The sequence below is a fragment of the Colobus angolensis genome, unplaced genomic scaffold, assembly GCF_000951035.1.
Source record: "Colobus angolensis palliatus isolate OR3802 unplaced genomic scaffold, Cang.pa_1.0 Scaffold45, whole genome shotgun sequence".
In the NCBI taxonomy this organism is placed as follows: Eukaryota; Metazoa; Chordata; class Mammalia; order Primates; family Cercopithecidae; genus Colobus; species Colobus angolensis.
In genome coordinates this window covers 4,799,178-4,813,459 of record NW_012117932.1, presented here as the reverse complement: position 1 = coordinate 4,813,459, position 14,282 = coordinate 4,799,178, and the positions used below count along the sequence as shown (strand labels likewise).

Genomic DNA, 14,282 nt, shown 5'->3' with positions numbered 1-14,282 from the left:
TATTTTGTCTAAGTTGTCTAATTTGTTGGCATAAAGGCATCTACATTATTTCTTTGTGAGCCTCTTAATTCCTATAAGGTTGTTAGTGATGGCTTTTCTTTCATTCTTGATTTTAATAATTTGTGTCTTCTATTATTTGTAGTCAGTTTAGCAAAAGCCTTACTAATTGTCATGATCTTTTCAAAGAACCAACTTTTGTTTCATTAATTTTATTGTTTCTCTGTTTTCTTTTTATTTCCCCTCTAATCTTTCTTATATTGCCCTTCTGCTTGTTTTGTGTTTAGTTTTATCTTTTTCTAGCTTCTTAGGATGGAAGCTTTATAGATTATTAGTTTGAGACCTTCTTTTCTAATACACTTAAAGCTATATATGGCCCTCTAAGTACTGCTTTAGCTATATCCCATATATTTTAATAAGTTGTGTTTTTGTTTTTATATAGTTTGCAGTATTTTCTAATTTCCTTTGTGATTTATTTTTGACCAATAGGTTATTTAAAAGTATGTTGTTAATTTCCTTATATTTGAGGATTTTCTAAATTTTTTTCTATTGTAGATTCTTGTTTAATTCTTCTGTTATCTGGGGATATATTTTCCATGATTCTAGTTCTTTTAAATTGATTTAGATTTGTTTTGTGAACTACCATAAGAACCTTCTTTGAGAATGTTGAAAACAATAAGTATTCTATTGTCCTTGGGTAAAGTACTCAAGAAAGATCAGTCACATCAAGGTGATTGATAGTGTTTTGCAAGTGTTCTATGTTCCTGATGATGTTTTAAATCTAGTTATTCTATCAGTTATTGCGAGTGGAATATTGAAGTCTCCAACTGTTGTTTTTCGGTTTCATATTTCTTTTAATTCTGTCATTTTTGCTTTATGTATTTTGGGGATCTGTTGTTAGGTGTATATACATTTACAATTATGTTTTTCTGAGGAATTGACCATTTTATCATTATGAAATATTCCTCTTTGTTTCTAATAATATTTCTTGATGTAAAGCATATTATGTTTTATATTAATATAGCTTACCATTTGCATGGTATATCTTTTTTATCCTTTTACTTTAACAAATGTGCCTTTAGAGTGTGTCTCCTGTAGCAGCATATAAGTGAATTAGTGGAATCTTTTTTTTTCCATTCAGTCTGACAACTTCTGCCTGTTCCTTGGAGTTTTTTATTCCATTTACATTTAATAAAATTACTGATATGGCTGTATTTATGCCTGCCACTTTTTTTAGTGTATCTCATATCTCTTTAATTACTCCTTTATTGCCTTATTTTGTATTAAATGAAACTTTTTAGTGTATCGTTTTGATTCTTTTGTTTCTTGACTATATTCTTCGAGCTGTTTTCCTAGGGATTGCTTTAGGAATTGCAATACACATACTAACTTATCTCTATCTACTTCAGATAATACGTACTCACTGAATACCAGTAAACATGGAAACTTTCCTCTAATATAGCTTCATTTCCTTTTCCCTCCTTTGCACTATTGTCAAGTATATTACAACTATGAATGCTGTAAACCCAACAACGCAATGCAATATTATTTTCTACAATATTATGTCTTTTAAAGAATTTAAGGGAAGACCAGTTGCAGTGGCTCACATGTGTAATTTCAGCACTTTCAGAGGCTTGAGCTCAAGAGTTTGAGACCAGCTGGGCAGCATGGTGAAATCCCATTTCTACCAAAAATACAGAAATTAGCTGGGCATGGTGATGTGTGCCTGTAGTCCCAACTACTCGGGAGGCTGAGGTGGGAGGATGGCTTGAGCCCAGGAGGTCGAGGTTACGGAGTTATGATCACGTCATTGCACTCCAGCCTGGGTGACAGACCCAGACTCTGTCTAAAAAAAAAGAATTTAATAGAATATATATGTGTAAAAATTTACATACATATATGCGTATAAGCTTATATACATATAAATTCATATACATATGCATGTATAAACTTATATACATATATGTGCATACACATGAGTGTATGCGTGTATGTACACACACTGTCTTTTGTATTTACCCAATTATTTACTTTCTGGTGTTCTCCATTTTTTTTATGTGGGTTTAAATTACAATTAAATTACCTTTAATCTTTTTCTTTTTTTCTTTTTTTGAGTCGGAGTCTCACTCTGTTGCCAGGGCTGGAGTGCAGTGGCATGATCTTGGCTCATTGCAGCCTCTGCCTCCCAGGTTCAAGTGATTCTCCTGCCTCAACCTCCTGAGTAGCTGGCGTTACAGGAGTGCACCACCACGCCCAGCTAATTTTTGTATTTTTAGTAGAGACAGGGTTGCACAATGTTAGACAGGCTGGTCTCAAACTCCTGACCTCAAGTGATGCACCCACCTTGGCCTCCCAAAGTGCTAGGATTACAGGCATGAGCCACTGCGCCCGGCCAGATGTAGAATTCTTGATTGACATTGTTTTTCAGCACCTAAATATGTCATGTCAGTGCCAATATTCCTGATGAGAAGTCTACCATTCACAGTATTATTGTTCCCCTGTGTGTAAAGAATCATTTTACTCTTGATGCTTTCAAGGTTTTTCTCTGGCTTTGACTTTCAACAGTTTGACTTTGATATTTCCAGGTCTGTGTGTCTCTTTCTGTGTTATTCTAGTTGAGTTTTTTGAGCGTCTTGGATCCATAGATTAGTATTTTCATCAAATTTTGGAAGCTTTAGTCTATTATTTCTTCAAATATATTTTCCTTCCCTTTCTCTCTCTCTTCTCTTTCTGGCATTGTCGTTACTCATATGTTAGTATGTTTGATATCATCTCACAGGTTTCTGAGGCTCTTTTAATTTTTCTTTATTCTTTTATCTCTCTGTGCTTTAGACTGGGTAATTTCTATTTTCAACTTTATTGATTATTTCTTCTCTTATCTAATATCTGCTGTTGTGTCCGTCTAAAAAATTTTCATTTGTTGTTGTATTTTTTAGCTCCAGAGTGTCCTTTGATTTTATTTTATAATTTATATTTCTTTGTCAACATTCTCTATTTGTTGAGTCCTTGTTGTAATACATTCCTTTAACTCTTTTTTTTTTTTTTTTTTGAGACGGAGTCTCACTCTGCGGTCCAGGCTGGAGTGCAGTGGCCAGATCTCAGCTCACTGCAAGCTCCGCCTCCTGGGTTTACGCCATTCTCCTGCCTCAGCCTCCCGAGTAACTGGGACTACAGGCGCCCGCCACCTCGCCCGGCTAGTTTTTTGTACTTTTTTTTTTAGTAGAGACGGGGTTTCACAGTGTTAGCCAGGATGGTCTCGATCTCCTGACCTCGTGATCCGCCCGTCTCGGCCTCCCAAAGTGCTGGGATTACAGGCTTGAGCCACCGCGCTTTAAACATGGTTTCCTTCAGTTTTTGAACATATTTATAATTGCTGCTTTGAAGTCTTTGTCTGCTAAACCCAACATCAAGGACAACCCAGAGACAATTTTTGTTTACTACTATTTTCTCATTGTTGTGAGTTACATTTTCCTATTTCTTGGCATGTCTCATAACTTTTATTGTTGTTAAAAATGGGACATGTCAGAAAATATATTGTTACAATTCTGAATTCTGAATTTTCGTCAGAGTTGTGTTGTTGCTGTATTTTGGTTTGGTCTTTTTGTTTTTGGGTTTTTTTGTTTTTGTTTTTGTTTTTGTTTTGAACTGGAGTCTCACTCTGTTGCCCAGGCTGGAGGGCAGTGGCGTGATCTCAGTTTTGTTTAATAATTTGGCTGGACATACTTGTAGAATCTCTTTAACTACTGTGTGGCTGTAGGTGTCTCTGCTCAGCTTTGTTTTGTTTTTTAAATTCTTGTTCTCTTTTTTAAGCCTGAATTCCTAAGAATCACACTGTGTTTGCATAGATTAATGGCCAATGAGTGGTCAGACATTGTGCCCAAACAGCTCAAGACAGTAAATCTTCCACCCTCTGGCAGTAGATCTGTGTGTGTGTTGGGGAGCACAGTTAAAGTGTGCTGGTAATTATTTATTTATTTGTTTGTTTGTTTTTTGAGACGGAGTCACCCAGGCTGGAGTGCACTGGTGCGATCTTGGCTCACTGCAACCTCTGCCTCCAGGGTTCAAGCGATTCTCCTGCCTCAGCCTCCTAAGTAGCTGGGCCTACAGGCATGTGCCACCATGACCAGCTAATTTTTGTATTTTCAGTAGAAACGGGGTTTCCCCGTGTTGGCCAGGATGGTCTTGATCTCTTGACCTCGTGATCCGCCCACCTCGGCCTCCCAAAGTGCTGGGATTACAGGCGTGAGTCACCGTGCCCAGCCTGTGTGCAGGTAACTTTTAAGTAAGTCTGGTTTTGCTTAATTCCAGGCTCTCTTGCCTGTCCTCTGCACATGTGCACAGGTTTACAGTCAGCCAGTGATGTGTGGAAAACTTGGGCCTCTCCAATTTTTCCTACATGTGTTTGTACGGAGAGCTTATGAAGGCCCCTATGACTACTTTATTTTCCAGATTTTCCTGGTAAATTTCTGGCTGATCTACCAATCTGCTGCTTGCCCCAAGCCTGATTGTAACCTCAGGCTAGCTGAGCTGCTGGTCTTCCCTTGTTTGTTTGCCACCTAGATTGCTACTGTTATTGACAACGCTGCTGGATGTGGGGTTTTTATCACATTGTGCCCAAATCAAGTCATTCTTCCCTGGCTGCTCCTTTTCATGCCTTTTCTCATCTTGGTTGAACTACCTTGTGGACTAAGCTGGGAGTAAGGGATGGGAGAAGCCTAGTCAGGAATGACACACAGACTCCCGCTGCTCATACGTGAAATTCAGTTGTTTGTTTGTTTGTTCTATGAATAGCCACTTCTCATTGTAGTATATGCCTTTGATTGATTTTCAGAGCCCTGATTGGTTATTTTTGACAATGTGTTCTGTATCATCACTGCTTTGGAGAGAGGAGCTGAGGAACTACTCCTTCCACCATACTGGAAGTCCCACCTCTGCATCAGCCATTTTTAATCATTCCTCATCTGATTCTGATGTGAAACCAGGGTTGAGAATCTTTGCGCTAGGGTTTGTTACAGGAGAATAAATCTTTTTTTTTTTTCTTTTTCTGTTTTTTGTGACGCTGTCTCCCTCTGTCACCCAGGCTGGAGGGGAGTGGCACCATCTCAGTTCACTGCAACCTCCCTGTCCTGGGTTCAAGCAATTCTCTGCCTCAGCCTCCTGAGTAGCTGGGATTCTAGGTTCCCGCGACCATGCCCAGCTAAGTTTTGTATATTTAGTAGAGATGGGGTTTCACCATCTTGGCCAGGCTGGTCTTGAACTCCTGACCTCGTGATCCACCGCCTCGGCCTCCCAAAGTGCTAGGATTACAGGTGTGAGCCACTGTGCCTGGTCATAAATCTTTATTTCACTTTATTCAATAAACATGTATTGAGTTGTGTCAGGCACTGGGCACAGTGCTGAGGATATAAAGATCACTGAGACCACCCTCTTCTCAGGTAGTCACAGGCAGTGGGAAAGACAGAGAAACCAATAATGCAGCCTAACCCTGAGCACATAAGGATGGGTGATGCTGGCTTTGGGAGCACAGTCAGCGGAGACAGTGCCCACAGTTCATCCTTTCTCTGAAACGTGCTGATAGGCTGTCAGAATGTTTTCAGAAAGTAACATAGCCATTACGCACATCTACACTTCCCATTATCATGAATACATTTATTCATCCTAGTAAACCTGGAACAATTTCACCAAATTATATGGTGATTATAAACATAACTTTAAGGGGCCAGCATTTTATTTTATGTTCAGTTTAATGACTTTTTTTGTGCTTTATTTTTAGCTGTAACTGATGATTTTGTAACTTCAATTTAGGTGAATAAATTCAGGAACAACGAATCAACATCAAAGTCATCATGGACAGTATGACATGGTTTTATGGTCTCCAAACGGGGGAGTCCACAAAGGCAAGCCACTGGGGTATAGAACGAAATAGTAACACTTCTTTTTTTTTTTTTTTTTTGAGACGGAGTCTCGCTCTGTTGCCCAGGCTGGAGTGCGGTGGTGTGATCTTGGCTCACTGCAAATTCTGCCTCCTGGGTTCATGCCATTCTCCTGCCTCAGCCTCCCGAGTAGCTGGGACTACAGGTGCCCGCCACCATGCCCGGCTAATTTTTTTTTTTTTTTGTATTTTTTAGTGGAGACGGAGTTTCACAGTGTTAGTCAGGATGGTTTCGATCTCCTGACCTCGTGATCTGCCTGCCTCAGCCTCCCAAAGTGCTGGGATTACAGGCGTGAGCCACTGCACCCTGCTGTAACATTTCTTTTAAAAAAAAAAAAAATCAAATGTGGTCTTTAGCTTTTTTCTATTGATTGAATGTTTCATAAAATGAGACTATTTATACAGTGGTATATGGATAGAACTTATAAATAAACATATGTAGGTAGTATGCCCCCAATTTTTTAAATTAAGTGTACTCGATCATAAAAGTTGGAGATCCCAGCATTTTGGGAGGCCGAGGGAGGCAGATCACCTGAGATCAGGAGTTTGAGACCAGCCTGGCCAACATGGCAAAACTCTGTCTCTACTAAAAAGTACAAAAATTAGCCGGGCGTGGTGATGTGCGCCTGTAACCCCAGCTATTCAGGAGGCTGAGGCAGGAGAATTGTTTAAACTCGGGAGGCAGAGGTTGCAGTGAGCCGAGATCGCGCCATTGCACTCCAGCCTGGGCGACAGAGTGAGACTCCGTCTCAAAAAAAAACGTTGGAGATGACTGGTATAGTGAAAAGAACACTAACCTGAAAATCAAGAAGAGATGAGTGCCAGTCCCAGTTCACCACCGACTCACTGTGTGAGCATGGGTGAGTTACAAGCGCTCTCCAGGCTTTGCTTTCCACATCTGTCAAATCAAGAGCCTGGTACAAATATCCCCGAGTCCACTTTCAGCTCTCAAATTCTATAAATGGTTTTGTTCTCGCTTTTCCTGTTATGAAGTTGAACAAGCAGGGGGTTATAATATTTTCTCTTCAGTATTTGAATTAGATGCAGGTGTAAGTCTACTTCTGAGTTCCTGGAATATTTCCAGAAAGTGCATGTTGTACCTTGGCTACGTCTCTTCCCTGTGGTGCTGCCAGTCGTAGATGTATGTGATGATGTCCTATACACCAGGATATGTATTTACAATCTGTTAACTGTAGACATATTAACAAGGACTAGCATAATTAGTGGGGAGTACAAAAAGATGTACCTAGATATAGATGTAGTTACAGGCTCGTAGATACCTGTGCACACACACAATGAACCCTTGCCTTTTGCTTAATTTGATTGCTTTCATCAAAATTCAGAAAGCTTCAAGATTTAAGCTAAGCACATTAAAAAACACTACATCTAGTTTTAATAGGTAAAGACGGACACCAATCCATATGTATTAAGTTTGGTAACTACTCAGAAGTAAGTTGTTGGCTTATTTTCAAAATTTAAATACGTAAAAGCCCAAGGGGTTAGCAAGCGCTTATTTAGCTCTTTGATTTAAGATCAAAGAAATTTAAAATCTACATATTATATGTAACTCCTCTAGAAACATTTTTCAACTTTAAAATTTGATAGAGTAAGATGTTGGACTTCAGAGGTCATGGATCATGACAAAATAGACTATGGATGTTTTTCTTAAGATAATTATGCTTATTATAACAGTCACTTTCTTTAAAGTTTGTGTCTCTCTGATTTAGTTTTGTTTGCTAGCCTCAATAAATAAATGTCTTAGCATTACTAAATCATCAGTTCACATTGTATTTTAACATCTAGTTCTTCATATACTCTTTATTAGAAATCAAAGTCTTGAAGAAATATTAGCATAATAAAAGTGGAGATCTTGCGTTTTCTAAGCAGTACTATATAACACATAGCATCATAATGCTTTTTAAAAATTCTTCTGTTCCAAATGAAATATGAAGTGGAAGCTGATGAAACGGCCATGAGTCTTTAGCATAAAGTTCAACTATTAAAAAGTCAGCTCCTACATTGGAAGGACATACAAGAAAAAAAAAACAGCTCCTGTGATTTACTTGTGAGAATGGAATACTCATATTATGGCACATTCTATGTAGTAAATGCATTATTTTAAGAATTTGTCTTAAAGGATAAATGACAGAAAAAGGAGCAATGCAATGAAAAGAATAAGAAATCATAGCTATTTTGATGTAAATAAATGTCAAAAAATAATGAGCTCATGAGAATCTGACTGTAGCCACTAGAATGGGAGTAAAGAGAGAAAAGCAAAAACAGAAAAACAGGAGAGAAATTAGAATCCAACTATTCGAAATGGGGGAAAAATGAAACTCTTAAGCCCCATAATTATTTTATTTTGGATGGTAATGGAATAAAGAGGTGAGGGAAAATACCACTTTAAACTTAGACCTGTATAAGCACAGCCTGTACTTCGTGACCTGCCGGGGTATAGAATGCAGTCGTTTTGCTGCTGCCCAGGACAGCCGGCCAGGAACAAATGTCACCCTGGCTTCCAGTTGGTAATCAATCCACAAGCTTGAATTCAAAGTTCTAACCTTTAGTTTTAATGCTGATCGTAGAAAAAGAGATAGATATTCACCTCTGGGGGAGGGGGTAGATAGTGGGGAAGGAAGAGTTAGGCCATTTCCATGAGACCTCCTGGGAGGATTCGAGGTGCCGCTGCCTGCCCTGCGTGTCAAAGCCCTGTGCTACTTGTTTTCTCGCATTGTCATATATCTATTTTGTACCATGTATATGCTTGACCTCTCTGCTGCTTTGGATTAGGTAATCCCTTTTGCTTTTTCAAATGATTTTCGAAGATTAGGAAATGGTCAAGGTTTGGAAGGTTTTTCTATTTCAACTGGGCAGCTTGGCTTTTCCCATGACATAATACTCCTCTTCACCTTGTCTTTAGAGATTCTCTAGACCGGGGGCTTCTAAAAAAATATTAACTTTCTTTTTTAAGAATAGTTTCAAATTTACAAAATGATTACGAGGATAGTACAGAAGATTCCTATACAGACCCCTATTGTTACCATCTTTCCTTACTGTGTAGATCAGGGACTTTTAGCCCCGAGTTCACGGACTGACTTCAGGGAGTCCATGAACTCCTGAAGTTTATGCCAAATTGTATATGTTTGTATGAGAATGCATTTCATTTCATTCAAGAACTATACGAATTAACACTATTTTCATTTCATCAATCCCTTTTCTCTGCTATCTCTGCTCTCATGTTTTCCACTTCCCTAGTCATTTTTTTGGTTTATTAGAACACTAACTGCCTCCGAGTGCACATTTGCACCAGTATGCGTAGGAAGACAGAACCGACCAAAGGCTTCTTTATCACACCCTTGTGAATCACTGAGTCAATTGGCATCATGTGTTCACATAAAATATATGAACTCTATTATTTAATAAGCGCCACATCCCTTCAGAGGCAGGAGTCACCTATAATACGTAAAGGCCTCAGTGTAAACCAAGGACTCTACATCAGAATGGCTCTATCTAGAAAAATGTGCATTTTAAATAAGCTCCCAAAAGAATTTGGATGCACCATGTATCAAAACCATTTATACAGTCTGCCTAAATTTCCAACATGATATTAACACAAAAGGGCATTTAGAACTATCGTAAAAGCATCACTGTTTTCCGTTGAAACTTTAAGTGGGGGAAAAAGCCATGAAATTACTGGAGCCATAAAATTATTATCACTATTTTTCTTTTCTGTCTCTATAGAGTCTGTTATTTGAAATCTTTCTAAAGATTCTACTTTGATTCTAAAGATAAAAGATAATTGTAACATTAGAGATCTAGGATTTGGTAAAATTTCTCCCAAGTTAAAACTTCCTGTATCAGTATTTTGAATGTTGTAAATGCCTTTTTTTTTTTTTTGTTATTATTGTCTGATGTTAGGTGGTTTATTTCAGACTTACAGATTCCAGTCTACTGTTAGATGATTATTCATCCAAGTTGAGCCCTAAACCAAAGAGAGCCAAGCACAGCCTTCTGTCTGGAGAAGAGAAAGAAAATTTGCCCAGTGACTACATGGTACCCATTTTCTCGGGACGGTGAGTGTGCTTTTTCTTCCTGGCTTTAATTATTAAGAAGTATATAGTAAGTGCTATAGGAATAGCAGATTATAGTCATAATTGCTGTGGACCGATTATAGAAATAGCAGCTAACATTTATTGAGCACTTGTCAGATTATAGTAAAAGCAGCTAACCTTTTATTAAGCACTTACTATATACTGATTAAGATCTGAGGAAGCTAAGAACCATGCACTGAGAGAGACGTGTTAATTATGTTAAAAGGGATTTCCTTTTCAGAAATTTTGCCATCACGTAGGATGGCTACATGACAAACAAAAATGATCAGAACTTAATGCTGCTTATAAAACTAGCTGGAATGGAAAGTGGATCCTGGGATGCTAGTGATTGGATAGGATAGCCAGAGTAAAAAGAAAGCTTCAAAACTATAAAATGCTAGGTGAATTTTTATTACTCTGTGTGTGTGTGTGTGTGTGTGTGTGTGTGTGTATCTGAGATAGGATCTCACTCTGCTACCCAGGCTGGCGTACAGTGGCACAAACACAGCTCACTGCAGCCTCAACCTCCCAGACTCAGGCAATCCTCCTACTTCAACTTCCCCAGTAGCTGGGACCACAGGCACAAGCCACCACGCCCAGCTAATTTTTTTAAAAAAATTATTTGTGGAGATGGGGTCTCACTATATCACCCAGGTTGGTCTTGAACTCCTGGGCTCAAGTGATCTTCCCTGCTTGGCCTCCCAAAGTGCTTGAATTATAGGCACGAGCCACCACACCTGGCCTGGGTGAACTTTAAAAAAAAACCCAAGATGACACGTTTAAATAGCTGAAAAATATTTTGGTTATCAATGTGGTTTTAATTATTATTCACTGGGGGAAAAAAATCTCATCATAATTTAAATGCCTTGTTCTATGGGAAATAGATTGCTATTTACTTTGAGGAAAACTTCAAACAAAATAATCACTAAATCACAAGTCTGTGTGATGCCAATTTTATATCTTTATTACCTAACATTATTTTTGAGCATTAATAATATTCAAAGGAATCTTGAAAGGAGACTTGTCCTGGACACCAAGATTAAAGCTCAACAGGAACTTTCTGGCTCATCTCCTGTTTACTTCTCTTTGAACACAGAGTTATTCCCATAGCTCAGGTGACGCTCAAAGTGAGGCCATCCTCTAAGAGCAAATGTCATGGAAAAGTAGATCCTCTTGGAAGTCAGGAAATAATTTGGTTGTGATTGATGGTGACCTACATCTGTTGCCTGTGTTTTTCTTTCCATTGCCCTCTGACAGTTCCTTTCTGACTTGTGTCAGAAGCTAATGTCATAATTGCTCTGAACCCAATTAGGAAGGTAAAGGGATAAATAACATTCTATTTTTAGCTTTTTAGCTGATATCTTTGCTCTCTCTGATTTTTTTAAGTGAACTTTCCAGACAAACACGCTTTGGCTGCTAAGTATGCATGTCCAGCCATTTGTCCTCTTCACAGTAGCTTAATGTAACTCGCATTCCTTATACGCGATGGTAGGCTAGAGGGGTAAAGTCTTTTGTCTCCGGTATTTTTCCCACTCTGTTTCAAAACATCATTTTAAAACCACATCAGCTTAACACTAGCCTACGTGACATGACTCCATCTGGCAGGGCACGAAATGAAGCTTCTTACTCCTAACATCTTCTCCCTGCTCTGTCCACACCAAACTATTTGTCTCTTCCGGGCCAGTCTCAGGAAGTGATCATTTACCAAATAAAATGATAAAAGAAGATGTGAGGCCGGGCGCGGTGGCTCTCGCCTGTAATCCCAGCACTTTGGGAGGCCAAGGTGGGCGGATCACAAGGTCAGGAGATTGAGACCATCCTGGCTAACACGGTGAAACCCTGTCTCTACTAAAAATACAAAAAAATTAGCCAGGCGTGGTGGCGGGCACCTGTAATCCCAGCTACTCGGGAGGCTGAGGCAGGAGAATCACTTGAACCTGGGAGGTGGAGGTTGCAGTGAGCCCAGATCGCGCCACTGCACTCCAGCCTAGGAAACAGAGTGAGACTCCTCTCAAAAAAAAAAAAAAAAAAAAAAAAAGATGTGAATAAAAATTGATTTTCTAGGCTTTATTTCTAGTTCTCCATTATATCTTATATGGTGTCATCACCTATACTCTATTACTGTGTCGAAAATAACATTTCACAGCGGTTTTGGCAGTATTAACAATCTGAGAAGAGGATGGAAAATAAATGAACATTTGTTGAGTGTCTGTTATTATTTGCTGGGACTCATGCAAGGTGCTTTATATAAACCATCTTGCTAAATTGTCCATACAACCCTGCAGAGATATTAATATATCAACGTTTTAGACAAGGAAGTCATGGCAGAGTGACTTGCTGAAAGCTGCATGCCTGGGAGGGAAAGAATTGAAAGTCCTACGTAGGCCTGGTCAATGCAGTGGACGTGCCCTCTGCACTCACAGTGTCCTTCTGGAAAACACCATTTCCTCTGCATGGCACCTGAAAATTCCACTTATATTCTAATAAATTGAGTAAACTTTCTGTCAGCAAGAGATTTTTGAATTGAGACTGTCACAGATTCGCAGAGTACTGGGAGATTTTAAATTTAGTTTTACTTTGTAGTAGTATACTTTTGTCAACATGTTAGCCTCACAGTTTTACTTTTGTGTCCAGATTATAGAAGGGTTATCACTGATAACTCTCGACTTTTACTTAAAGGAGAATATCCCTACTGCCCTGGGTCTAACATACTTTTTAAGTGTAGTTGAGTTCTCGTGTAAAATAATTACAGGTTTTTTTTTTTCGAAGTTTCGCTTCTTTGTAAACGGAAAAGGCAAGAAGACTATCACTTCATTTGGCCCTCTAGAGCTGTGTCAACCTATCCAATATCAGTAGTAATGAGAACTTAAACATAAAGTTTTCTTACTTGGAGCCTGGGGCAAGACTAGCATTGAATATGATCCATCATTACATGAATTGAAACATCACAAAGCTCGTTTCACATCTCTCTATTGTACGTTGACTTCTATAGAGAATTCCAAGCAAATTCTCCATGGTTTGTTTTGTATTCAGTTAGTAATTCATTCACTTCCTATCGTGTTCAAAAAAGAATGAGAGGTCATTATGTGAGGACACTAAGGCAAACATCTTTCATCTTCCTCCTGCCCCCCAAATAATAATGGACATATTACTGACATCCGTAGTAGGGATTATCTTACTCATATTTACAGAGAGAGAGGAAAAAACTTAAAATTTACTCACTACATTTAGCCAGAAACAACATGGACTCATCTCGTCTGCCAAATGTTTTAGGAATAGTCCATGAGAAACTCCAAACTTGGCAAATGTGGAATCTTATTCCTCAGCAAGCAACACAGATTTAGATGCTAGGAACTTGCTAACACAATGGCAGCATTTGCTTACATCCTGAAGCAATCATTCTTGGAATGTGTAATTCTGACGTAAGAGGTCTAAGGAGACTCAATTTCAAGAGAATCTTTGATATAATCAATATACTCTTTCACTAAAACATTTGAGGGGCTTTACAACAAAAGGCATTGAAATACGTTAAAATAATTCAAATATTTTTAAACAATGTGAATAAATCACAGCACAGATTCTATCATGAACTGCCACAGTAGGCATTGAACTTGAGATGTTACCACTCCTTTACTATTGTCATCAATTATGAATAATAACGAGTCACATTTATAAATGTCACCACTTCCATCGCAAGTTTGATAATTTCTTAGTATATACTATAGGTGTACACATAGTATATGCACACACAACATATATTATCTTAGAAAGAAACCCAGTAGGCATAAGGAACCTCATGTAAATTCAGAACTTATTCATACTGCAACAACTCCAGGCAATGCATTACATCAGCAAAATGACAGAATCCAGATCAGGCTCCTACTCATGTATCAGGGTCACAGGCAAACAAACTAGATCTCATTGGACAATATGGCTTTTCTGGAAAGGAACCATAATCTTTTATTGTAAACAAAATCATGTTTAAACACACTAAGACAATCTGTGAGACGACCTTGGGCAGGTTATCTAACTTCTCTGAACCTCGTTACCATATATCTAAAACAGAAATAATAATTTATCTTGGCCGGGCATGGTGGCTTACGACTGTAATCCTAGCACTTTGGGAGGCCAAGGCTGGTGGATCACCTGAGGTCAGGAGTTCGAGACCAGCCTGGCCAACATGGTGAAACCCTGCCTCTACTAAAATTACAAAATATTAGCTGGGCATGGTAGCAGAAGCCTGTAATCCCAGCTACTTGGGA

At 38.7% G+C, this 14,282-nt stretch overlaps 1 protein-coding gene across 1 annotated transcript in view; it reads left to right on the top strand.

Moving 5' to 3' along the window:
* Positions 1 to 14,282, top strand: part of MYOM1 (myomesin 1) — a 163,196-nt gene that overhangs the window by 17,140 nt on the left and 131,774 nt on the right. The window contains exons 3-4 of the mRNA XM_011957820.1: positions 9,862 to 10,002; positions 11,117 to 11,147. Coding sequence (XP_011813210.1) covers positions 9,862 to 10,002; positions 11,117 to 11,147 — 172 coding nt within the window. The remainder of the gene's footprint in view (positions 1 to 9,861; positions 10,003 to 11,116; positions 11,148 to 14,282) is intronic.